General features: G+C 39.4%; 1 protein-coding gene across 1 annotated transcript; it reads left to right on the plus strand.

The window, feature by feature from the left end:
* Positions 1-9,404: 9,404 nt before the first annotated feature.
* Positions 9,405-27,440, plus strand: LOC150078141 (uncharacterized). The gene is made up of 7 exons (XM_090384658.1): positions 9,405-9,462; positions 20,174-20,247; positions 20,375-20,437; positions 20,638-20,682; positions 22,390-22,506; positions 23,016-23,057; positions 24,267-27,440. The coding sequence occupies exons 1-7, from the start codon at positions 9,405-9,407 to the stop codon at positions 27,423-27,425; spliced, it is 3,558 nt and encodes a 1,185-aa protein (XP_090240784.1). The 3' UTR covers positions 27,426-27,440.
* Positions 27,441-27,703: the final 263 nt, after the last annotated feature.

Genomic DNA, 27,703 nt, shown 5'->3' on the forward strand with positions numbered 1-27,703 from the left:
AGAAAGTAAAATACGTATAAATACTAGTGTATTCCATTTTAATTATGGCCATCGGATTTTAAATAAATTGTTGAAAATAGAAGAGATGGTTGAATTTCAATTTCTCTTTTCTTCTAGAAACCTTGCTATCGTCGCTTTAACCATCCCAGTAACACAATCACCTTGTGAAGAGATCCGATAAAAAGGACACATATCATTGACGTGACTCGAACCCAGTCATTTTTCACCCCGTGTGGGGAGGATGGGTACAGCACAATGGTGATTTTATCCTCTGTGGTAATCGCGAGGCCTTCATGGAAGTACAGTTGGTAAGATCGCCACGCTCCCCACACCGGGTGGAGAAGACCTGATTTCGAGTCCCGGCGATGGCCTGAGAAATTATTATGGGTCTTTTTCACAACGTGGCTGAGTAAGCCGGTTTCAGGCGAGGGTAGCATGTTTTTTTTCCTCCAGGAACTCGGAATTCTCGTCCAGCAAAAGAGAAAATCGACTTCAGAACACACACACACACACACCATTTACAGACAATATACATGGAGCAATATGACCTTAGTTGCCATTGCTTCTGTGAACTGTACTACGACCTACGACCCTCGAGGGTGTTCTTATGAGTAGCCAACTTTTGCCATTTTTTGTCGTATCTATCTTGAATTGTAGTTAACATAGCATTAAACTTCTTTTTACTGAAATAAAATGGGGCCTAATAAAAGTTGAGTCGATGTATAAATAAAACTGAATAAAACTTGACTGAACCACATTGTAAAAGTCCATAAACACGCTTAGCTTGTACACTTCCGTTAATAACTATCATACGCACTTATAAATATAAAGTCGTATATTTTAGGGTCCTTAGAAAACATATAATTTCTTACAATTCCAAAATAAATAATCAAAGCATTTTAAGAAGCAATTCAGAAACAAATTTAGGAGAAATTTTCGAATATAACAGCACAGTTAATTCTCCTATAGCACAAATATTTAAAAATCTTATTGTAATATAGGATTCACCAAAAAGTGGTGAATCCTACTATATCCTTAGTAGGTCAACTTCATAATTGGCATTTGACAAAAGTATTATGTACACTTCGTGAACTAGTGTTATTCAGTTAATGTTATTAGTGGAGTCCCCCAGGGTTCGGTGTTGTGCCCATTGTTGTTTTCTATATTTATTAATGATAGGTGAAGGAATATCAGGCTTAATGTCTAAGTTTTCAGATGATACAAGAGTTAGCAGGGTGGTTAATGACGAGATGCTACTGAAACATGATCTAGAAAAGTTAGGCGGATCGTCTGAAAATTGGAAATTGAAGTTTAACATTGAAAAATGCAAAGCACTGTATATGGGTAGTAGTAATCCCAGGGTAACGTACAAATTGTGTGGTACTACACTCAGGATAGCGGAAAATGAAAAAGATCTGAGGTAATTGTGCAGTCACGTATGAAGTTCTCTGAGTAATGCAGACATGCTGCCAGGACAGTTCATGGGGTTTTGTCAATAATATGCAGCAATTTTGCTAGCAGGGATAAGGAGGTAATTATTCTATTGTATAATGGGATAATTTTGTCGTTAAGGCATGCTACAAGAGTGAGTGAAGGCAAAATTCAGTAAAATTATTTAAATAATTTTATTGAATTCTTTAACTAATTACAGTATATGTTTTATAGTAGTAGTAGTGGTGGTGGCATGTGATGCAAGGAAGCAAGTGTATGAGCTTATGCAGCATCAGCCAAAAAAAAAAAAAAAAAATCACACCATTCCCTCCAAATGCCTGTCCAGTTCCTCCTTAAATTTATTCAACCTATCAACTTCCACAACGACAGATGGAAGTTTGTTCCAGCAATTGACAACCCGCTGGCTAAAGGAAAATTTCCGAACATCTGTTCTACATCTGTCTTTTCTTAATTTGAATTTATGCCCCCTTAGGTTCGTAATCTGAACAGGTGGAAGGATCCCATCAGAATTCAGCGTGCTCAACCCATTCAAGGCCTTATACACCTCAATCAGATCATCGCGCAGGTGCCTAGTCTCCAGCCACTGCAATTTGCAGAACTTTTGCCTCTCTTGGTAAGAGGATCCCTTCATTCCCCTCACCAATGTTGTTGTCCTTCTCTGTACACGCTCAAGCAAATCTACATCCTTCCTAAAATGACGCTTCCAGACCTGTACGCAGTACTCAAGGTGTGGCCATATACAGAGGAACAATCACCTCCTTTTCCCTGCTAGCAAAATTCCTATATATCTTTGACAAAACCCCATGACCTGCCCTGGCAGCCTGTCTGCATTATTCCAGTAAACTTCATATCTGACTGCACAATTACTCCCAAGACTTTTTCATTTTCTACCACCTTAAGTGTAGTACCACACAGTTGGTACGTTTCTTTAGGGTTACTTCTACCCATATGCAGTACTTTGCATTTGTCAAGGTTAAAGTTCAGTTGCCACTTCTCAGCCCATCTGCCCAAATTTTCTAGATCCTGTTGCAGTAGCACACTGTCAATAACAACCCTGCCAACCTTTGTATCATCTGCAAACTTCGACACTAAGCCTTACATACTACACCAATATCATGGATAAATATACAAAACAACAGTGGACCCAACACCGAACCCTGTGGGACTCCATTAATAACAGTAGTCCAATAAGAGCAGCACCCATTGATTACCACCCTCTGTCTTCTCCCACTCAACCATTCTTTTATCCATTGTAGCAACTTACTTCCAATTTGTACAGTAGTCTATGATATAAAAAGTATTTTGATATATGATATCAAAATTATTTTTTGAATCCAGTTCCTTTGTAACCACATCATAATATCCTATCAAAATTGTCAGACAAGACTTTCCCTTAACAAACCCATGCTGTGTCTGAATTATTGCTGCAGTCTTGTCTAGATGATCCTACAATGCATCTTTAACCAGTGACTCCATTATTTTACCCGGAACAGAAGTTAAACTAACTGGTCTGTAATTATTCGTGTCCTCCTTTGTGAATTAGGGATACATTTGCACATCTCCAGTCCGTGGGAACCTCCCCTGAGTCCAAGGATTCTCTCATAATTATGGCTAAGGGTTTGCTTAGTTGCTTTGCCGCCTCCTTTAATATAACTGGATAGATTCCATCCACCCCAGGTGCTTTTCTTACGTTTAACTTCAACAGTTTCTCTTCCACTTTGCTCTCAGTTATTACAAAATCATTAAGTATCCTGCTACAATGATATGTCTGTTAGACACCTTCTATACAATAATACAGTTTTAATTATGTATTGCAAACACGTTTAAGTTTGTTAATGAGCAAAACCTGTAAAGACCTGTAAAGTGCTGTTAAATAAAAACATTCTGAACTGAAGTGATTATCTGTATTACGTGAATAATGAAAATGTATACAAATACAAGTGAGACATAGATCTACTTTTGACAATTTAGGTCATAAAACTAGCCGTCTAATTCCTCTAAAATATATGTGATTTTCGAAATTATCTATCATAATTACAGTATAATCCTATATATTGGGGTAATTTTATGCACATAGTCCTTACATATTCTAAGGCGACAACACCCCATACCACAAAGAAACAGTGTAACCGCATGGCTTGAAGAAAATAAAGTTGGAAATCGCAGTGGGCTAGCACAGTACTCCGACCTCAACTCCAATGAACTTCTTTGGAAGGAAATAGAAATCAAAATTAGGATAAAGTGAACCAAGACAGTTTACTTCATCAGTGTAGCTCACGAATGCTTTAAACAAGGTGTGGAGTACAATACCGACGATTTTCTACCCAGATATTAGTAGAAATTCTGCTAGATGTGCTAAAGCAGTAATTAGGATCAAATATAGGTCAACGCTATATTGTGTGTGTGTTTTTTTCTTCATATAAATATATCGTTCGTAACTACAAGTGTCCTATGACTTTTGATGGGACAGTGTAGATCCTTTCGCAGAGGGTCGTTCATTTTATACGATGCCAATCTCGAAAATACCTGTCCGTAGACGGGCGAAAAGTTTTTATGTTCCAATTGATCAAATGATGCAAAATGAATTCGGAATTCATTCATCAGCCAAAAGAAAATAAAATGCCCCATTTTACCCACCTGTATTCCCTTCGCATGTAATCTCAAAATCCCTTCCAATTGAGTGCAGCATTCTTCTGCAGAACTGTATGCTATCCAGCTTGCATTAAATGAAATATGTCCACAGTCGTCACTCTCTGTCCTAATATATTCGGATTCGCTCAGTGCTATCTCAGCCATACAGGGTAAACAACATTCTCATCATCCTCTCCTACAATAAATTGGCTTTCTAATCAACCTCTGTCTAAAGAAACACTCTGAAATAACTCTTTGCTGAATCCCAGGACACTGCGAAATAGAAGGCAATGAAAAAGCAGAGATTGCAGCTAAGTCAACATCAGAACTGCTAAACAGAACAATGACAGTCCCACACACTAATTTTAGTCCAATCATTATTCGAGAAAGTGAAAATGAATAGGAATATGGAAAAATCAAGTCGACAATAAACTACAGGAAATAAAACCTAATCCACAAATATGACACTCCAGCATCAAAGGAAGTCGCAGAGAAGAAGTAATGCTTGCCAGACTTCGAATTGGCCATACTCATCTTACGCATTTTCATCTATTAGCAAATAAAAATCCCATCCCCCACTCTGTGTTCAATGCTAAGTTCAGCTTTCAGTAAAACACATTCTTTTGGTATTCCCTTGACTCAGATTCCAGTTCCAGATTCTGTTGTTTTCAGAGTTTAAGCAATAACCAGAATCTACTTACCCTTCAACAGATCTTAGGCAATTCTGCGAATCTAGATGAACTATATGTATTTAATTTTATTCATCTAAATTATTCATCTAAAACAAATCCAAAAATATCTTCGATTTACATTAAAAACTTGGAAAGCACATCTTGACCATTGATGCCCTTGTGTCTTAAAACCCTTAAAAAAACAATAACAACCCCATTTCACCTATCCAACCCTTCCAATAATTTGTCCAGTTCTACCTTGAGCGTATTCAAACTCGTACTTCCACAACAACGGATGAAAGCCTGTTCCAGTAATGAACCACACCCGATGGTTGAACACAAACTTCCGCTCATCTATTCTGAAACCATCATTCCTCAATTTGAATATACCGGTATGCTCCCTCAGGTGCATAGTCTGAGCAAGAGGAAGAATCCCATCAGCATTGAGCTTCCTCAATCCATTCAAAGTCTTAAACACCTCAATCAGATCGCCTCGTAGGTGTCTAGTCCCCATTCGCAGCAATTTTCAGAACTGAATCCTTTCTTGGTAAGAGCACCGCTTTCCCTCTGTTCCCCACCCCCGCTAATCTCGTTGCCCTTCTCTGTATCCGGTCCAGCAGTTCTACATTATTCCTAAAATAAGACCTCAGAACCTGCATACAGGTTCTGAGGCCTCATTTGTGGCTTGACGACTGCCTTATAAAATGGCATAATCACCTCCTTATCCCGGCTAGCAAACTTCCTGTATATATTGGCAAAACCCCATGAGCTGTTCTGGAAGCCTGTCTGCACTGCCCAGAGAACTACGCTGTGTAAAATAGACACACAGCATAGAAATAGTTTTGTTATGTTTGGGGTCTGCGAAAAAGTTTTAAAATTAAAGGGGTTCTTTGGTACTAAAGTTTGAGAAACTGTTGATTTATGCAACTGAAACGCCACTATTAATACCTTCAACATGTTATGCAATTTGTTAAGATTTTAAAGCGTTTCCCCAAGAGGCAATTAAAAAGAGGTGCGGGTATGTTCCCTTTCCTTTGTCTACCATCATTTGGAGCAGAGAGTCTAGACTAAGCATACTAAATTGATATCCCACGGACTGTGTTTGACCTTCAAGCGTTTGAAAGTCAAGTGTTGTATATTAATATTTAAATAAAATTTATAAATTTGTCTCTGGTCATTAGATCGCTAATTTTTGTGCAAGGGATACTTGAAAATATTTAATATATATCTTTCAGTAATGCTACATCGATGTCTTGCTGTCTACCTGAGACCGACTAACTCAGCCATGGAGTGAAAAAAGCCCATAAAAGTTCCTCGCGTCATTGACCGAATTCGAACCCAGGCATTTTCCACCGGGTGTAGAAAAGACGGTGACGATGCCACTGTGCTACCGCGCAGACGCACTTCACAGTTTAACAACCCCAAGTCTATAGGAAAGCAAAGAGTGTAAAACGTAAGTTCCAAAAGTGGCACTAGGATTCGCTTATCGCTGCGTGCAGCCATGCAGCAAATAGATTTAATAATAATAATAATAATAATTTCTCTTGTGATGCTTAACGTCTTGTCAGCTAAAGAATGAACATTGCTTTAATTAACGCTGTTTTTGAGCTAAGTATTGGTAGAATTCCCGGAAATTACGTTTTCGATGTTAAATGTAGCCCATAATAACTGTTTTACTGGCTAAGCAATGTATGCGGTGGAGAGTCAGAACAGTAGTGTCCAATCATCCTCTTTGTTTAAGGACAGGAATCATACAGCACCAGAGAGGCTCATTGTAATATTCACCTGTAACGGAACAAGGTCTGGAACAGTGTGCTGGAACCTCTTCCAAAAATAATCATCCAATTATGAAGTTTTCTGTGAACCCAAACCAAACAGTGTTGGTATTAGAAAGGTACTTGATAACAATGGGGTCGACGTTTCCCATACTTGGAAGGCAATTATCATTATTCACATCGTGGCTTAACTGGAAGTGGGCCTCATTTATCAATAGACCACGAGTCATCTACCCTGTCATGCTCAGAAACTGTACAGTAAGATCATGGTTTGTTGGAATTCACATGAAGTTAACTGCTGCTGAAGCACATGAATCTTGTGGAGAAACCAATTCAGGAGGAATAGAAGCACTTTCCTGGCATGTTGTTGGTGGAATATCTAATCGTGAAAATGCTCCGGAAAAGTGTGAATTTGGTGTGGCAACAGCGGCTACAGCAATAGCGATTTCGAACAGCTGTCTCAACAACTGGTTCCTTTATCTGGTGATATCCTTAATGCATGAGAAGGCACTGCTGATAATCAGAACCAGAGTACTACTTTCACTTGTTATCTCTCTCTCTCTAACATACTGTTGTAGAAAAGTCACCCATTAAATCCAGAAAAGGCCCCACCCCCCCAAAAGAAGATGTGCAGAAAATGTTTTCTAGGAATCAGCATTCTTTTACTTTGCCATTTCAACTGAAATGTTTCAATTTTATCTCGCTGGTCAGTTTTTAAAAAAATTAGGATTAGATTCAACAGATCCTTCAATAAATTGAGGTAATAGCGGATATGCATTGTTCAACGTAATAGAAGAGGTCTACTTCAGGTTGGCCTTTTCTTTATTCTTCGAGTTATTTATTTTATGAATATAAGAGGGCTGTTCAAAAAGTAGTGGCAACGCTTACAAAAACTAACTTCATTTACGAGTATTGCCAATTATACTCCCTCAGAGTATTCTCTAGCTTTTAGTATGGCTGATCCCCTTTGCATTTGGCCCCAACAAACTTCAATCTTTATTTACGAGCTTGAGGATTGTACGATTTTTCTGATTTATGTGATTCGTGTTCTCTACTCCCCGCCACTTTTTTTTTTATATCTGTGTTATGACAATTTAGCAAACGTTTCGCAACCCCTTCTATATTGAGGGCCGGGTATTTCACTCCGACTTCTTTCCCCCCACACTTTTGCACTGCACTGTAGATTTGCAATATTTGAATTACACAGTAATTGCGTCTTCAGTTGCGCAAAACGTTTTCTAGTGGTTCCGCCAATTGCATGTTTCTGCAATATGATGATTGCACAGTGAACAATGACATAGAACTAATGCCTAACCTGTGATTATTTGAAAACACCATAAAAAATTCATAATTTTTTTTTGCTTTACACTTTTATGTATATGTAAATGCTAATAGCAAATTAAACTTTTAGTACAATAAAGAGAATGCTGTACCAGGATCAAAATATACACCACATGACAACAGTATAAGTATTTTGGAAACATCACGAACAGGACTAAAGCATTTTGAAGAGGTTTAAGAAGTCCAGCATGGATTTTCGAAGAATTAGTTAAAGCAGTAAATTTGCGAAAATAAATGGCCAAATATCGGAAAAATGGTCAAATATTACAGCATAGACTGTGTTAGGTGAGCAGGAGCATTGTCGTGGAGAAAAAATACACGGCATCGTTGCAGTAACTTAAAATTGGAAAAATTTAGCATTGGGTAGGGAGCCAAATAAAATTCATCAATCAAATTCATTTTGGATAACATTAGACAATAAACATGCCTGTTTATAATTTATTTCCATTTCTTTATTAAATATTCATTAAATATTCTCCATAATATTCTAAAACCGGACCTAATTAACCCGAGGGCTGTTAATTACTCGGATAATCTGCTAAAGTGAAGAAGAACTCTAGGAGTTTAGTAAAAGAGAGTGTCAAGTGAATTAACTGGATGGGACTGCAAACACAAAACACAGCTGTCCCTACCGTCTGCATAAGTTGTTCCTATCCAAAACATGCTGTTGTTGTAGTAGTAGAGATTTTTTTTGGGAGCATAAGATTAAGGCTGATTTTTTGTTTTGCTAGACCAAAAACCTGAGCTTCTGAGAAGAAAAAAACCATGCTATACTCGCCTGAGACCGACTAACTCGGCCACGTTGCGAAAAAGGCCCATAAAAATTCCTCTCGCCATCGACGAGACTCGAACTCAGGTCTTTTCACTCGGGGAGGACGGCTATCCTACCAACTGTGCTACCTACGAGGGCCCAAAACGTGCCAATGAATCAGTGACTCAACTATTTTGATGCGTGTTAATTTGTTTTTCTGGTACGAAAAGTCCGGGTTTTTCCAACATTGTAATAAAATGAAAATGTTTTCGTGCTTCCTTAATAATAAATGGATTCACCATTGGACCCATTACGATTAATGTATTATTCAACGTATGGTTAACTAACTGAACCTTATTTGCATGCAACTCCACTTTATTGAGGACAAATTAATGGTCGAATTTGGGGTAAGTACAGTTGTGGAGTTGAATATATTAAGAGGACAACGTTATTTGGAATTTTTCCTTTTTTTTTGTTATTTCGAAGAAATCAAGCGGCCATTCTGTGTTTACCCTACTTTTTCTTTCATTCTTATTTCATTTCTTCGAATGAAGTTATAGACGTAATCGATGTATGCTCAATAATACCCTTTCTTGTTATCCCAAGCATTCTTCTCCTCGTGTGCGTGAGCAGCCACAAAACACCGATTGCACAAATTCTTATTCTCTTGAAAATATTATATCAGCTGAGTCAAGTGTAGAGGAAATCAGGAATTTATGAATTGGACGTTGATATTCAGCTCCATCTGGGCGCTGTCTTACGTTTAGTTATAGTGGTAAGACGATGACTAGTGGTATACCTTTATTACTTCTTGGTTTCTTAGCGTTTTTTGTCACTTCAGGTAGGTACAAGTTAAGCCGGATCTTAAATTTTAATCCAGATTGTCTCGATTATCGTTTTTTTTTTAAGATTGGATATGCATAAAGGTGTAATGGGCAAGTTTATGAGCAGTATGCAATTTTTATTTAATTTTCCAAAGTTTTAAGCAAGGTACAGCTTAGCAACAGTCATATTAGTAGAAATTCTTATGGATTGGTGTACAAATGACGCTTTAAAAGTTAGTTTCCTCAGTTCCATGGTAGTTTTCTTTTTGCTTCAAAGCAACTAAGTACATGAGGTGTCCGTGTATTAGATCTGTAAGTTACTTGTATTCTATGATCACTTTGTCGGCTTTTAACTGGATAAAAAACCCAGGTTTCTGACAGAAAAATCGCTCAACCATAACCAGATAACTCGACCATGGTGTAGAAACAGTCCATAAATTGTCTTGACGTCTCGATACGATTCGAAATCAGGTCTTTCTCACACTGTGTGGAAATATACCGAATTGTAACCGCTTTTCCGCCTGTCAGCGAAGTTGAGAGCTAACGCAAGCTTCGGTGCAAAATGCATGACGACTCCCCTTGACTTTGTATATACACTGTGCTGCCACTTTATTAGGTACATCCCTGCTGTGCACGCAAATGGTTTGTCCCACAACGTTGCAAGTCACATGACCACAGTTGTCGATATAAATGCAGCGGAACGACCTTTCTGGTATCAGTTAAGCGTACAAACCGTAACACGAATGAGGAAAAAGAGTGATCTAACGGACTTCGAACGTGGCATGGTAGTAGGTGCAAGACGTGCTGGACAAAGCATCTCTGAAACGGCAGTTCTCCTGAACTTTTAACGCACCACAGTTTCAAGGGTGTACCGAGAATGATGCAACGAACAGAAAACATCCTCTCAACGGCACTCCTGTGGAAGAAAATCGCTTGTTGATGAGAGACGTCAGAGGAGGATGGCTAGAATTGTGCAAGCAAAGAGAAGGGCCACAATGTCGCACATCACGTCAGAATACAACCTTGGTGCGTAGAACAAAATATCGCAAAGGACCACTAGTTGCACTTTGTCGTGAATGGGCTACACCAGCTGACGGCCACATCGCGTACCTTTGTTATCAATGAAGAACAAGAGAGCACGCCTCCTGTGGGCAAAACACACCAGCACTGGACTATCGAGGATTGGAAAACAGTTGCTTGTTCTGACGAGTCGAAGTTCCTGGTGCATCATGTTGATGGAAGGCTCAGAATTTGATTTGGCGAAAACAACATGAATTCATGGACCCGTCAGGCCTGACAGCTACTGTGCAAGGTGGTGGGGGCAGTGTTATGGTGTGAGGAATGTTTTCTTGGCACACGTTGGGTCCATTAATACCCATAGATTCACGTCTGAATGCCACATCGTACCTAAACATCGTTGTTGACCAAGTGCATCCGTTCATGTTGACAGTTTATCCTCAGTCAGATGGTTACTTCCAGCAGGATAATGCGCCGGTGCACAAAGCCCGAATCACTATGGAATGGTTCCAGGAACATGACAATGACTTTTCTTTGCTGCAGTGGCCCGCTCAGTCCCTGGATCTCAATCCTATTGAACATCTTTTGGGATAAGCTGGAAAGGGCTGTTCGCTACACCTACGTCGAATCTCAAGGAACGGCGGGACACACTCATGTCTGCATGGCACTCCATTCCTGCACAACGTCTTCAGCATCTTGTTCAATCCATGCCTAGACGAATTCAGGCTGTTTTGAAAGCTAAAGGAGGTTCAACACGCTCCTAGGTAAGTTTACCTAATAAAGTGGCAGCACAGTGTATGTCTATGAATGCTTGTGTGTCTTCATGTAGATGTGAAGGTTAAAACGCAACAAGTCAATTCTAACATAATAAATCAATAAGATAAAAAATTTATAAAAATAAAAACATTTTTATTATTTTAAGTTTGTAGATGATACTGACAATTATTAAAAGTGAATTCAATTACTTAAAAATATTATTTTAAAGTCTTAGCCGGGGCCCTTGAAGAATTGCGGGTCCAAGCATTGTAAACGTTTAATCTTCATACACTGCTCGACAAAATTAACAGAACAAAATGTTTTTTCATGAATATTTTATTGGGAGCAGTGTCACCGAAGGAAAATATTCGATATAATAGACATGCAAATTGCGAGTATCCAATAGAAATCGATTTACCACCTTACAGAGCCGCACATTATGCAAATTATTCACGCTTATAAAAACACGGGTTGCGGCCATATCACTTCGTTCCCGTTTTTTTTTTTTTTTTATTCTTCTTGGCTTACTCAGTGGAACAGCCCCATGTCCAGTACTGAGGATGGCACGTCATCGTCGTTTAGATGATTCTTTGATAGGGCGGGCCGTTGGACGACTTGAAGCAGGGCTGTCCCAGTCTTAATGTGTCACGCTGTGTCTCTCGGCACTGTAGAACCAGTTTCAAGAAACATTACAAAAAGAGCTGACCAAGATCGCCTGTGGACTACGTCAACCATAACAGGCCGGTATTTGGCTCTAACAGCAAGACTGAACCCTATGATGTCCTGTCATCAACTATCTCTTGAGGTCGCCACAGCCACAGATGAAAACATTTCTAACCGGGATGTATTAAGAAGGCTGAATTCAAGTGGACGCTATGCAAGGAAGCCAGTGGTTTCTATCCCATGTGGCTAACCACAAATCAACGCAGAGCGCGTCGAAACTGGTTCCATGAGTATATGACTATTGACATGAAGCAATGACAAATGGGACACAGTTCTGTTATCTGATAAGTCCCGCTTTAGTCTATAAAGAGATTCAAGACGCCATTTCATCTGCAGACAACAAGGAATGCGGTACAATCCCTCCAACATCAGAGATAGGGACACTTACAGTGGAGGTGGTGTTCTCATATAGGGCGTAATAATGATTAACGGTCACAACCGTCTTCATGTTTTTAAAAGGTACGATAACTGCGCAGAGGCACCAAGGACAGATCCTCGAACACTATGTGTGACTTTTTAGGGGTGTGGATTTCTTTTCATATACGTCAATGCCTACACATTGAACTCAAGTGGTAGAGGAATATCTTGACTGAAGATATCCAACGACTGCCGTGGCCAGCACAATCAACATACTTAAATCCAATGGAACATGTGTGGGACGCCCTTGGGTGTCGCATTTCACGCCGACAGCCAACTTCTCAGTCATTTGGTGAGATAAAGTCTCTGCTGGTGGAAGAATGGGATTTGTTGCCCAGAATCTTATAGACACCCTTATGTCTAGCATGACTCACCACTGTCAGGCCTGTTTTGCCGTTAATGTGATCTTTTTGATAATTCTTATTGATCCCGTATAAATAAATGTCCCTTATATATGTCCGAAGTTTCTTGCTGCCTCCTTATTTCATTGTTAATCTATGGCACACCACCATACTGAAATTTGTCCCGAGTTACACCACGTTTTCTACGTGTTCTGTTAATAATTTTGTTGAGCAGTGTACTTAGACCTGCCATTTGTGCGATGGCCGGAGGTGTTACAAGATTTCTGGATCTCACGTATTCTATCAAATCCTGTGTTTAGTAATGAGCTACACCCCCACCCCTCCGATTCATACATCAGGTTGTGGAGAAACATTACCAGTTACGTAACTGTTGGATGTCACGCACTTTATTTTGCTGTTTTCTTTTCTTTTTTTTAATTTAATTAATTTTTTTAAAATTTAAGTATAGTACTAGTAGTACAAATAAAATTCATAATTATTTTACTAAACATAAAAATGTACTTTAATATATAAATTTATAATTAATTTACTAAATATAAAAATGGTAATTCATGATTTTTATATTTAGTAAACTGATAACGAAAATTACGAGCTTCTCAAAAAAAAAGTAACGACTTTTATGTGGAATTGAGAACCAGAACATTTTGTTTCTGCGCATCTGCCATATTACTAATTCGTTCCTCCAATCAGCTCATGCATCGAACATAATATCTAGTGCTTTAGTTACAATATATACTCTATAGATATAATTTGTGGTATCTGTGGGAAAAAAGTATTAACTGTCTCATTTCTCTTTGCCCGATTTTAATAAAATGTGGGATGGCTGGACAAATCTTTCTAAAAGAGCTAAATAAAAATTTTCACGAATATCCCTCTATTGGGAGTTGAGTTTGTTACAGGTGGACAGACGGACGGACATAGTGAGGATAATAGGCACTTTATTAATATCAATAATTAATCTACAAAAATTTGCAAAATACAATTAATACTTATGGCAAGTTGCTGACTCAGCTCTGATTCTAGTTCAGCATATAAAGAAAATACACCACACAAAAAAACTGCGTCCCGAAGTGTGCTAGTGCTAAACTTATGTGTACAGTTCATCATTAAACATCTCTGTTCATCATCTCTGTATGCGCGTGCGCGTATAGTGTGTGGCAACATACGAATGAGCTCCGATTAAAGTTACTAATTTGTGCGGTTATACTGTTTTGATTTTCGAGAAAGATGTTCTAAAGAATTCCTCTGGTGATGATCTGTCCGGTAATGATGCCAAATCGCCTACATCTTCCTCAGGTAATGTTTTTTTTATATATTATCTCTTGACTGATTGTATCAATACGATACAGTACTTCCATTGTCCAACTGTAGAACAAAAGCAGCTGGCTATTGACAACCAGTGTTCGACGACTGTGAGTGCTCCCACCTCTTGGTATCTAGGTCATTGCCTCCGGCTGTTTTAAAGACTTCGCCTGAAATAAACTAGGGAGTTGTGCTACCACAAACACCGCCTAATCCCTTTAGAGCAATTGTCAAAAGTGTTCTGCTTCGCCTTCGTTTTTCCGCCCTGGTAGGGTAACTACTAAAATCATTACTGTCGCTTTCCGTCATACTGCAATGCCGACCAGGAACACCAAAAATCAACTAAAGACGACTAATGTCGTTTGCAGCCGCTGCAACAAACAAGTCAGTGAAGTGGTCTCGTGTAAATTATGTTTCGCCTTGCTTTGCGAATCATGTTCGGGCCTAAAATCCCTACATAAATTAAATGCCCCGCGTCGCAAGAATTTCACGTGCGTTCCTTGCAAGAACAACCAGCCGAAAAAATTTAGGTCCTGCGAGCAGTTTACCAGTTGCACAGATAATCAAGTTGGTGAAGCGATCGCAGTTCCATTAGCAGATGATAATGATACATCACCCACTTCCAGCACCTCAGCTGCTGATACATTTCATCCAACTGACTGCTTCCCAGACATAAGGGCCGGATCCGTGGAACGGCTTATTTCCCATTGTGATATCACTAACGCCGCAACCTGTTCGGTTGAACCTGATGATGAAGACTCTAGCTTCTCTAACTTAACAGATGCAAAGGATAAGTCCCACCATCGCAGTGTCACCACTGTAGCAACTCAAACAGAAGACTTCGCCAATATCCCGCATGCACAGCCAACAATGCATGCAGATCCCCAAAGGAGGAACTCCCCACCTTCTATCATGTTTACTAATGTGTCTACATAAACTGATTTTTCGCTTGCTGAATCTTTGTTTCCTAGCCACGCCACGTGCCTCTTCAAGAACCGTAAATCACTTGAAATTATTATAACATCAATACTTGAAGATATCAAACACCGTATGCTCTGCACTACTAATAACTACGTATCCGCCATAGCTGATAACTTTTCTCAAGATCCAAGTTTGTGTACATGTAATGATGGTGGTCCAGCTATTAAATGCGCTACGACTCAGACCCGCGCTACTAATCAGGATCACAATAAATTATCCTACAGCACTAATGCACTGAATTCTGGCCAAACACTAAATTGCCCCGAGATCCAGATAGCCAAAGAACTTCCTTGCCAGGAAAACCAGACCAGAAACCCTGCCAATCCTACGGAAGAATCAGCTAATCCAGATAAACCACTTAGTGTCCCACTCCACAAATCACAGAAGCCATCTACTACATTGCAATGGAAACCCAATCCTGAAACTATCGTCGAGCCTTACTCGTACTCAAGCCGAGTGTATCAACCTACAATGCCGAAGAAACCTGAAATCCACAATTGCGGCCCCCCACTGCTAACATTACAACCATCCCGGGCGGAAGTTGTAGCTGCACCTCCTCCTACACTTGTGGCCCAGAGTTACTGCAGTAAGCCTCGCCATCCTGAAGAGGGTAAAATGGGAACCCCAAATGTACTAAAGAGAAGGCGATCATTTAAAATGGGCACCTCGGCCACCTCCAGGCTGCAGGCGATGAATCCACCAACTGTCCGTCTTCGACGAAGTCTATTCGTTTCCCGACTGGCCCCAAATACAACTCCAGATGATATCGCGTCATACATAATGCATGAGCTGCACTTTACTGTGTCCGTCACACTTCTTAAGAAAACACCCCTGCATACATCGTTCAAAGTTGAGTGCGATGCACAGAATTTCAGCTCCATATCAGCGACTGCTCTCTGGCCGTCTGGATCACTACTCAGGCCATACTATGAACCTAAATCCAATATCACCCCACGCCTAGCCATGGCTAATGCGCTATCCCACCAAGACTGCTCCTAAGCGTGACGGTTTGATAGGCATTCCTATTCTCAGAAGCCCCAAAACCAGGAATCAGTGTCACACGATGATGAGCCCTATACATACCCCGATGACAAAACCTCTGATCAATCTCTGCAATACCACAGCTACAATGAAATCCACCCTCAGCTTATACCAACTATTGTAACCAACCGTGCTAAAAAGCCAACAAAGAAAATAAATAATGTCCTCGAATCAGCACTCGTGAAGGTCTCGTGTCACCTTACACTCAAGATTTTTTATCAAAATGTTCGTAGTATTCGGAATAAGCTCGAGACACTTGAGCAGATGCTTCTGTCCCAAATGGCTGACGTCATCTGCATGTCTGAAACCTGGCTGGAACCACAACAAGAATCAATTGCCTCCGCCCAAGCTGCTGGTTACAAATCTTTCTTCACCTCCCGCTCTCATACCTGTGGTGGGGGCGTTGCTGTTATCATAAATGCCAATAGACTTGAGTTCGTACATGTAGTCTCCAGCAAATCCAATCTATTCGAAGCATTGATAGTAACGGTCAAGATCAACTCTTGCTTATTGGATCTCGGTGCAATATATACACCCCCAACCCCCGATGCTCAGACAATCAATGATATTGCATCCTGGCTAATAAATACGCTTCACACATCTGCTATCCACCTCATCTGTGGGGATTTTAACTTACCACCAAATCTCCAACATCTTCATGAGTCACTTATGGCTATGATTGCACCTAGTGGCCTCAGGATCATAAACGAAGGCCCAACTAGAGGTCTTCATCGCCTGGATCTCATATTATCGTCTGGTTCCTGTAGCGTCGACATTAAACCCGAAACTCACTTTGAATCCGATCATGAACCCATCGTAGTCCTATTGCAGCTCCCAACGACCAACTTTAATGTCTCCCACTACGTCAAAAGGAAGATCATCATCTCTCCCACCTTTCTACAACCGAACAGATGCCTTTATGCAACAAGATTAATTCCCTGGGAAGTTCTCGAATCAGGAGATCCGGAACTGGCTCTAGACATATTAACTAGATGGTTGCACACTGTTACTATGTTCTCAGCAGCTAAACAGGTCAGTGTCTCCGCTAGAACTAATGCTTGGTGGTCTTCGGAGCTAAATTACAGTTTCAAGTGCAAACAGTCCCTCCATAAACAATGGAAACAGTATGGTACAGCATATGACCGAACTCAGCTAGAGCTGAGTTCGGTCATATGCTGTACTAGAGCACTGTTTAATAGACTGAAATCGCAAGCCATTAAAGAATACACTGACAAGACCTTATCCAAAGGCAAAGTGCCATATACCCGTAACTCTGAACCAGATTCCAATTTCAATCCAGTTGAATGGATCAACTATGTAGCCAGATTCCAAGACAACATCACACAACCATATGATTACCAACCAGACCCCATTTCAAGTCCAGATGATGAGCTGTTTTCCATTCAAATCGATCGACAGCAGCTTCGTCAAGCCATCAACTCGCTGCGTCCGTCATGCACCGCTGGCATCGATAATGTCCCACATTTCATCGTAAAGTGCCTCAGTCCATATATCCTTGATCCTCTGCTCTACTTGTTCAACTCCATTCTCTCTCATAGAGTGTTTCCGGCATCCTGGAGCAAATACAGTCTTGCCCCACTACCTAAAGTTCAACTACCAAGCCAGCCGAAGCACTATAGACCGATTTCCACTGCATCCACGCTCCTAAAGCTACTGGAAAAAGTCCTTCTTCCGCATATAACACGCCATCTTCTTCCACAATCATCAAAACAACTCCATTATGTTCTCCCTAATAGATCAACTGTCTCCAACCTTCTGGCAGTCCAAACGGAAATTTTAAATGCATTTGAGGCCAAATCAGAAATGGCGGTTGTTTATGCCGATATTGAAGCTGCTTTTGATAGCCTCAACATCTCAGCCCTTCTGAATCTTCTAACCAATTTCTTTCGGATCAAAGGTGACGTTTTCGCTTTTCTGCACTCGCTCCTCCGGAACAGAACAGTGTACCTCACTCATCGTAACCTCTGCTATACCCGATCCATCAATGCTGGTGTGCCGCAAGGTGGCGTTTTATCGGGGTTACTTTTTACCGCCCTCCTTATTCCGTTTGTGTGTAACAGAGATGATGTCATTACCTACGCCGACGATATAAAGTTCCTAACGGAAATACCACCATCAGCCGACAGGGGAGTGATCACATCGGAAATCTGTAATAAGATCACAGCTTTCTCTAGCTATCTCAACCATTTCGGTCTCAAACTGAACCCCCAAAAATCCGTTATTATGGTTTTTTCTCTGAAGAAGTGTCCCACATCCATACAACCCTCACTGCAGGGTGCAGTTATTCCAAGTGTTACTAAACACAAAGATCTCGGTGTAACCTTCGACCCAAACCTTAGGTTCAACTGTCACATCGAATGTGTTCTACGCAAGATCAACCGAATGCGCTGGATTGCCCGTCAACATCTTCTTCATAACACAGACGCAAGAACCACAATCAGATATCTGGAAACCATTGTGTATCCTACCTTTCTGTATGCCTCTGAAATATGGGCATCCGCAGTACCTTCTCTCATGAAGCCCATCTTCGCCAGTGAATACTGGATATTGAAGTGGGCAACCCACAAACATCGACTCCCCCCTCAGCAGAGGACCACCAGCATGGCCGACCAACTCCAAATCCCGCGGCTGCCTCAAATAATCAGCATGAGGAGAACTGCGACCACAGTCAAAATGCTGGTTGGCAAAATCAACTCCCCTGACTTTTGGGATATATGCCAGTGGCATGTTCCACTTCCTTCCTTACGAGCCACCCCTCTTCTTCAGCTACAACGGAACAGTCTGAAGATCAGTGACAGATTCCTACCTGGACAAGTACTTCCTACAGTACAAGCCCTGCTAATGATCGGAGTTGACCTCCAGAAATTCGCTTCTGATCGCAATTACAGGCGCTCGTTGGCCGAACTTGTTCCCCTTTTGTTTGGCCCCTGATGTCGACTCATACTGATATCTCCATCTGCTATCTCCTATGAGGTGCATAACGGCACGTCGCAGGCAAATCGACGAACTGTCTTCACAAGAAAATGCAATACCGAACAATAATTTGGCACTGTGAAATTTTCTGACTTGTGTGAATATGCTTAAATATGTGCTTTGTACATATGAACGTGCACATACCTTGGTGTATTGTCTGCCTCACAACTATGTACATACTCATATCTATTGAATGGCTAATGCTACGTTTTTAATTGTTATGTAATCTTTTATACTGCACAAATTTTTTTACTGTACATATTTTTATATTACCCTATATCATTGTCAAGCCCCTGGCCTCCTGGCTGTGGCGGGCACATTATTGTATCTTTACTGTACAATAAAGATTTTCTTCTTCTAAACATGTCACATAGACTGTCCATGTACTGTATGCTGTTGCTTGGGCTTAATGGAGACAGGGTGGTCAATAAGGATGATGTGCAGAAAGGAAAAGTTCTTGGTTTAAGCACTGCGCATATGTTTTTTGTGAAGAGTTAATTTTTTGCAATAAATTTACTGAACGCACAAATAATGAATTATAATATTAACTTATTACATTAATTACAGCATAAACGTGAAATATGTGTTATATATTTTTATTAAAAATCAGGAGTACATTAAAAATGTTGTAAATAAGTAAAGTACATTACAAAAATGTTGACCGCATATTATGATCTGATGCGCACGCTGATGTTTGTTTATTTCATTAAATCAAAAACAAAGGTGAAATCACTTGTGAATGTTTTCCTCTTGTACGTGAGCAAAATTAAGCTGGAAATAAATTATAATAAACATTATAACACTAGCTGAAATTGCTGAGTTTGCTAAAAGATTGTGCTAAAACTGTATTTAAGAGAAATTCAGAAAATGAAGTAAATTTTAAATGAATTATTAATCTGTTTACTAATAATTTTAGGTGGAAGCTAGAACCATTAATTATTTTAATTCTGCAGAAAACAATGCCATAATTAAAACAAAAAAAATCAAGAAAAATCTTTAAAAGTTACATGCATTTGAAAACTTTGTTAAATAGAGGGAAAATTCATATTGTGTGTCTGATGAAGGAATTTTTTTTAAAATTATTTTCCATCAATAATTACAAAAATAAACAAATAAATTTTGTTTTGTTTTTAAGAATGTTGGAGGTTGACAGCCGATATGATCACTGACACTATCTGCAATTGTATAAAGGAGCATTTTTCAAATAAGGTATGGTTCGAAGCAAATCGATTTATTCTGTTTTCAGATTATATGAATCTTATAAGTGGTTAGGACGACATCGGTAATACTCTCATAGTTTCTCTGTTTGATGCCAACTGATAATTGATTCTTTTAGGTGAAAGAAACTATAAAAAGTCTGGATGGTAGAAAGAGATGTTCCTTCAAAAACATAAAGCGGGTAAGTAAAGTACATTACAAAAATGTTGACTGCATATTATGATCGCTTGTGATATTTAGTAATTAAGAGTGTTATAGACAGTCTTAACAATTAATTCAATTGCATTATGATTTTAACGTGATTTTATGAATAAATTCCAATATTTCTAGTTTAAAAAAAAGTATTTTTCGTTATCAACCTGGTTTCTTTTTTCTCCATAGGCCATGAGGCAAACATTTGATGAAATGAAAAACAAATACAGTGCGGTAAGTAGAGTGTGTTTATAAAATAGTCCAGTTGTACAACAGTTTATATGTCAAAATTCATGTAATATTTATTATTCGTTTCAATGAGTAAGGCACAAATACTGTACAAACTTCGATCCGAAATTTGTAGAGTACTTGGTGTCTGAGGGAGTTTAGCTCCAAATTTTGTTACTCTTCCAGCAGGATAGTCAAACAAATAGAACAAACTTATTTGCAAAAAGATCTAAACCTCCTGAACACTTCCTCGTTCATTTCACAAATATGATTTAAGTCTGGTGATGGTGCTGGCCACGGCAGTCGTTGTATATCTTCAGTTTCAAGATATTCCTCCACCACTCTATGTGTAGTGGCGTTGGCGTGCATATAAAGAAAATCTGGGCCAACCTCACCCCTAAAAAAGTCACACATAGGGTTCGAGTATCTCTTCTGAGTACCTCTATGTTTCCGTTCTCTCTTCGAAACCAGTCCGACAACGTGCTGCAACTGTCGACATCCTTTTACTGTTCAACTTAAAACTCACAGAACCAACTTCCGTTTTCTGGAACAACCTTCCTTCATACGTATTTCCTGAAAATTACAATCTACAGAAATTCAAGTATAATGTCAACAATTATCTTCTTTTATCTTCTCAACGTTCAACATATCCACAGCACTAAATACTGTAGGTATACTGCTCATGTTTGGGATGTTCATAAAAAAAAGGAATATTTTTGTAAGCTGCTTCATTCTGGTCGGTAAAGAACTGCACTTTCCAATGTCTCTCAAACTTTCTCAGTTGGATTCAGGTCTCGATAATTAGACGGCCAGAGTTGGAAATTTTGGAAATATTCCTCGAATCATTCAGATACCATTTCTGCACGGTGGATAGTTGCGCTTTCGTCTTGAAAGAACCCATCACAATCCAGTTAAAAACGAAGTATTGCAGGGTGAAGTTGGTCTGATGCTACAGAAAGATATTCAATGGAGGCAACATGATCTTCTAATGGTATGAGCCGACTCAGTCCGTGCCAAACGAACATACTGCACCTCACGCCATGATACCACGTCCAACCGCTTGAGTGGCGAACATAAGACAGCCTTTTTCCATTTTAACATGCAGTCTTGGCGTTGGCGGCACCACTCCAGTTGAATCTTCCGAATTTTTACAGAAATAAGTGGTTTTCGAATATAGGAACTACCAAATCCAAGATTCTTCAACTTACACTGAATAGTTTGGTTGGTAATGGGTCTTTCTTAGCCTAAATTGAATCTTCCAATCATTTTCTGCACACTGAACCTTCTGTTCTGATGAAATATTCGCTTTAAATTCGTGAGGTTCTTAGAGTACCTTTTAGAGTTGCATTCCCTTTTCGTATTCCATTCACGAGATTTCAATTGTGGATCTTGCTAAACATACTCCAACAACAACCTTTCTGAAAATCGGAAAGATCATCTATCTACCCAATGACTGGATCGGTTAAGATGCCCCAGTAAAGCGTACTGTATCTATGTAATGCTAAGGAACTTATGATCATATCATACCATCATTCATCAACCCATCATGCATATATTTCTTATTGATTGTGCTTTTACGATTAGGAATCGCGTGTTCAATAGGAACCTGTTTAAAAACACAAGTAAAAATTCGAATTAAAATAATTTTTTCAACGCCACAACGTTTAAATTTCATCACTTCTTCTCTATTTTTTTTTTCTTTCCTGCTGATAGAAATGCGTCAGAAGAAGAACATACTACCTTAGTAAGGCAAACATTTCGTCTGTTCTGAAAGTTCCTGATAAACTTACCCAGAAGATTTACAGAGAATACCGTAAATATTCATACAGTGTAAGTTAAAATTGAATTTTATTAAAATGATCGTTGTTATTCTGTAGTAGTCATTGAAGATGCTCTTATACTGTCAATATAATCTACAATTTCATTAATGTGGTGGCATCCATCTAAATACCGCAGTTGCCACAAAATACCTTAGAAATAAAATGTAATAACTTTGCGTTAAAATTCCAGGTCCACAGATGGTGAGGCAAATCGTTGATTTAGCCATCTTCCACCTTATTTTAAGTAAAACCATTTCATTCACTTCAAGGAAATTTCTGTAGAACTCGAGGGTACATTGGAGATCTCAAGGAGTATGCGTACTCCATTTTACTGAAGAAGGGTTTTATAAACTTGTCGAAACGTAGAACTTAATTCTCTATTAGCAATGTCTGTACAAAGATTCATGTCTGTACAAAAACTCCACGTGGTATCAGAGTGGTAATTTAGATATATTATAATTTAAATGGATAGAAACTACGTAACGTCCTTCCTTAACCATATTATTTTTTGAATTTTAGACAGCATCTCTTGCTGAGCTGATAACCCACGAACTCGAATTGGTAAGTTTTATAATATTTTTCCACTTTTTTTAAACAGCATTTCAAAAAAAAAATAATAATTGTGATGTCTTTAAGAGTATTAAACTTACTTAAGTGAATTATCTTCTTTAATATTTAAAAATCTTTGTAATGTGGACTTAATAAAATATGAAATTAATAACCGTGCATAAAATTCTAAGGTAGACTTGACTACAAATATAATAAGACAAGTCAATGGCAGTAAGAAATAAGAAGATACTCCACCTCCCATATAAAAAAAGAGAGGAGTTCTTATGGGAGAATTACATAGGCTTTGTACGTTTTCCTTGATGATTTGCATGTTAAAAATTCCAGCTATTGTCCAGCACAACGAGTTTATGTCCAATTATTTTTAATGGCTGCAGTACTGTGATTCTGATAGAACTTCCGTTGTACCTAGACACTTGTAGTACCAGAATGGCAATATTCACTAATTGGTGTAAAATAAGAAATTGGTAACAATTTAATTGTTTAAAATTATTCAAATTGATTTGAATAATTTTTCTTGAATATTGTTATGATATCATACAATGATGGAAAATCTCACTCCGGATTGTAGATTTGTTAATAATCCCACGTTATGTGATTTTAATTAGAATAATATGGGTTCTAGTATTCGGGTATTTCTTATCAAATGTCTTTAATGAACTTCTTCAAGGTGAAGTAATTTTTATCAGTTCATGAAAGAAAATGAATGGTCTTTCTGAAGATTACTTAGATTAATGTACAAAATGAAACATTATGTAAAGTACTGCATCCTAGTTCCTTTAATGCTGGTTCTTTTCCGCACTAAGCTCCAAAAATATGAAGGGCTAGATTTCAGTTGATCTTATCAGGGGTAACACAAAATACTCATTTCAAGAGAGGCTTTCATTGTCCAATGTCAAGCTATCTCAAGACATTGCTTATGCACTGACTATCCTCCTTTTGATTACTGGACTAAACTAACGAAATCAGTACCTAAACTTTCGGGATATTACGACCTTGATGTGAATTTTAATTCGAGGATAAAGTATCGTTATTGTCAACAATTTAGTTAAAGTCAATGAATGGTGAAGTCAGAACAGTTTTGGCACATTGAATAATTTATTTAGAAAGCTGTCTTCTATTGCCTAACAATAGTGGATTCAGTAGAAATTCAAATAGTATAATGATAATTTTATTGTTATTTATTTATTGTATTTTTTTTAGAAATGCGTCAATGACTACTACGGAAAAGGATCGGGAGGCAGGAGTGGATCCCGTGAAAGTCGAAACAAGGACCCAAATTGCAACAAGAAAAGATGTCAGTGTCCCGAGGCCCCTGGGTTACGAACAACTACAGAGTCCTGGATGAATAATTTTCCAAAAACTAAGCCGAAAACACGACGACCACAGACTACTAGTACTCAGCAAAGTAGACCGTCTCCAACAGCACGGCTTACTACTTCTCAAATACCACTTACTGTTTTAGAAACAGCATCCCAAACAACTAATAATCCTATATCAGAAACATCAGCAATAGCGACCTCTCTAATGCCCACTGTGCCTCACCATGAAACAACAGTCGCTCTTACTTCTACGCAATCTCCTTTATCGTTTACTGTGTTCCAGCCTGAAACGTCATCATTAGAAACATCTCTGCCACCTTCTGTGGCCCAGTCCAACACATTACCAGTAATAACGCCACCATCTAGTTCGACTCAACTAATTACATCATTACCAATAACTTCTCCGCCATCTACTGTAGCCAATCCTGACACATCAACAGCAGAAACTTCTCCGCCGTCTACTGTAGCTAAACCTGACACTTCAACAGCAGAAAATTCTCCGCCATCTACTGTATCTAATCCTGACACATCAACAGCAGAAACTTCTTCACCATCTACTGTAGATAATCCTGACAAATCAAAAGCAGAAACTTCTCCACCTTCTACTGTTGCTAATCCTGACATATCAACAGCAGAAACTTCTCCACCATCTACTGTAAACCAGCTGGACACATCACCAATAGAAACATATCCACCAATTACAGTGGCCCAACCAGATACATCATCAGTAGAATCTTCTCCACTATCTACTGTAGCTAATCCTGACACATCAACAGCAGAAACTTCTCCACCATCTACTGTAGCTAAACCTGACACATCAATAGCAGAAACTTCTCCACCATCTACTGTGGCCAATCCTGACACATCAACAGTAGAAACGTCTCCACTGTCTACTGTAGCTAAACCTGACACTTCAACAGCAGAAACTTCTCCGCCATCTACTGTAGCCAATCCTGACACTTCAACAGCAGAAACTTTTCCATCGTCTACTGTAGCTAATCCTGACACATCGACAGTAGAAACTTCGCCACCATCTACTGTAGATAATCCTGACACATCAAAAGCAGAAACTTCTCCACCGTCTACTGTTGCTAATCCTGACATATCAACAGCAGAAACTTCTCCGCCGTCTACTGTAGCTAATCCTGACACATCAACAGCAGAAACTTCTCCGCCATCTACTGTAGATAATCCTGACAAATCAAAAGCAGAAACTTCTCCACCTTCTACTGTTGCTAATCCTGACATATCAACAGCAGAAACTTCTCCACCATCTACTGTAAACCAGCTGGACACATCACCAATAGAAACATCTCCACCAATTACAGTGGCCCAACCAGATACATCATCAGTAGAATCTTCTCCACTATCTACTGTAGCTAATCCTGACACATCAACAGCAGAAACGTCTCCGCCATCTACTGTAGCCAATCCTGACACATCAACAGTAGAAACGTCTCCACTGTCTACTGTAGCTAAACCTGACACTTCAACAGCAGAAACTTCTCCGCCATCTACTGTAGCCAATCCTGACACTTCAACAGCAGAAACTTTTCCATCGTCTTCTGTAGCTAATCCTGACACACCAACAGTAGAAACTTCGCCACCATCTACTGTAGATAATCCTGACACATCAAAAGCAGAAACTTCTCCACCGTCTACTGTTGCTAATCCTGACACATCAACAGCAGAAACTTCTCCGCCATCTACTTTAGCCAATCCTGACACTTCAACAGCAGAAACTGCTCCGCCATCTACTGTAGCTAATCCTGACACTTCAACAGCAGAAACTGCTCCGCCATCTACTGTAGCTAATCGTGACACATCAACAGCAGAAACTTCTCCACCATCTACTGTAGATAATCCTGACAAATCAAAAGCAGAAACTTCTCCACCGTCTACTGTTGCTAATCCTGACATATCAACAGCAGAAACGTCTCCACCATCTACTGTAGCCAATCCTGACACATCAACAACAGAAACTTCTCCGCCGTCTACTGTAGCTAAACCTGACACATCAACAGCGGAAACCTCTCCGCCATCTTCTGTAGCCAATCCTGACACTTCAACAGCAGAAACTGCTCCGCCATCTACTGTAGCTAATCCTGACACATCAACAGCAGAAACGTCTCCACCATCTACTGTAGATAATCCTGACACATCAAAAGCAGAAACTTCTCCACCGTCTACTGTTGCTAATCCTGACATATCAACAGCAGAAACTTCTCCACTGTCTACTGTAGCTAATCCTGACACATCACCAGTAGAAACCTCTCTACCATCTACTGAAGCTAATTCTGACACATCAACAGCAGAAACTTTTGCACCAAGTTCTGTGGACCAAACAAATACATTACCAGTAGAAACTTTGCCGCCATCTACCGTTACCCAAGCGGATACATCAACGGTAGACACTTCTACACTAGGTACTATAGCCCAACCAGACACGTCACCAGTAGAAAATTCTCTACCATCTACTGTTGCGCAACCGGACATATCAACAATAGACACTTCTCCACCAGATACTGCAGCCCAACCAGTCACATTACCAGTAGAATCTTCTCTACCAGGTACTGCGGCCCAACCGGGCACGTCATCAATAGAAACGTCTCCACCATCTACTGTTGCCCAACTGGACACATCAGCAGTAGAAACTTCACCACCTACAGCGGCTCAACCTGACATATCAACAGTAGGAACATCTGCTGTGTTCCATTCCGAAGCATCAGCAGAATCATCTCAACCACCTACTATGCCCCAACCTCCCACATCTCAACCACCTACACTATTTCAAAATGAGACCTCTTCACCAGGTATTTTGTCCCAATCAGAAACATCGTCAGTAGCAACAACCCCATCTACTGTGTCTCAACCTTCAACAGAGACATCTCCATCAGCATTTGCCTCTAAAACAGATAGCATTTATTCCGAGCCTCCAGCATCATCAACCGCCGAACTGCCACTGTCTACTTCTTCCTCACAAGGGCCCCCATCAACAGTTACTGTACGGGTTGTTGTTGTTGCAGATGACGACGATTAATTGGATTTATATATGCAATATTTATAACCGAATGATCCAGTTATAATTTATAGGAAGAAAGAAAATATGTTATTAATATACCTAATATTCATTGTCTTCGTCTTACTTGCAAATCACATCCAAAAGAAATCTTATAAACCGACGTTATTTGACCAGCCAGTTTTTCAAGATTTTGGTGTAACAAGAAATGTTTTTTTGACTTGATCTGTAAATCATAAAAATTCATAAAAAAATGATTTATTTCATTTATTCAATTTCTCAGGGTTGTTCGAAAAGTA

This window comes from Mastigoproctus giganteus, chromosome 11, assembly GCF_048544385.1.
Source record: "Mastigoproctus giganteus isolate SK-2022 chromosome 11, ASM4854438v1, whole genome shotgun sequence".
Taxonomy (NCBI): domain Eukaryota; kingdom Metazoa; phylum Arthropoda; class Arachnida; order Uropygi; family Thelyphonidae; genus Mastigoproctus; species Mastigoproctus giganteus.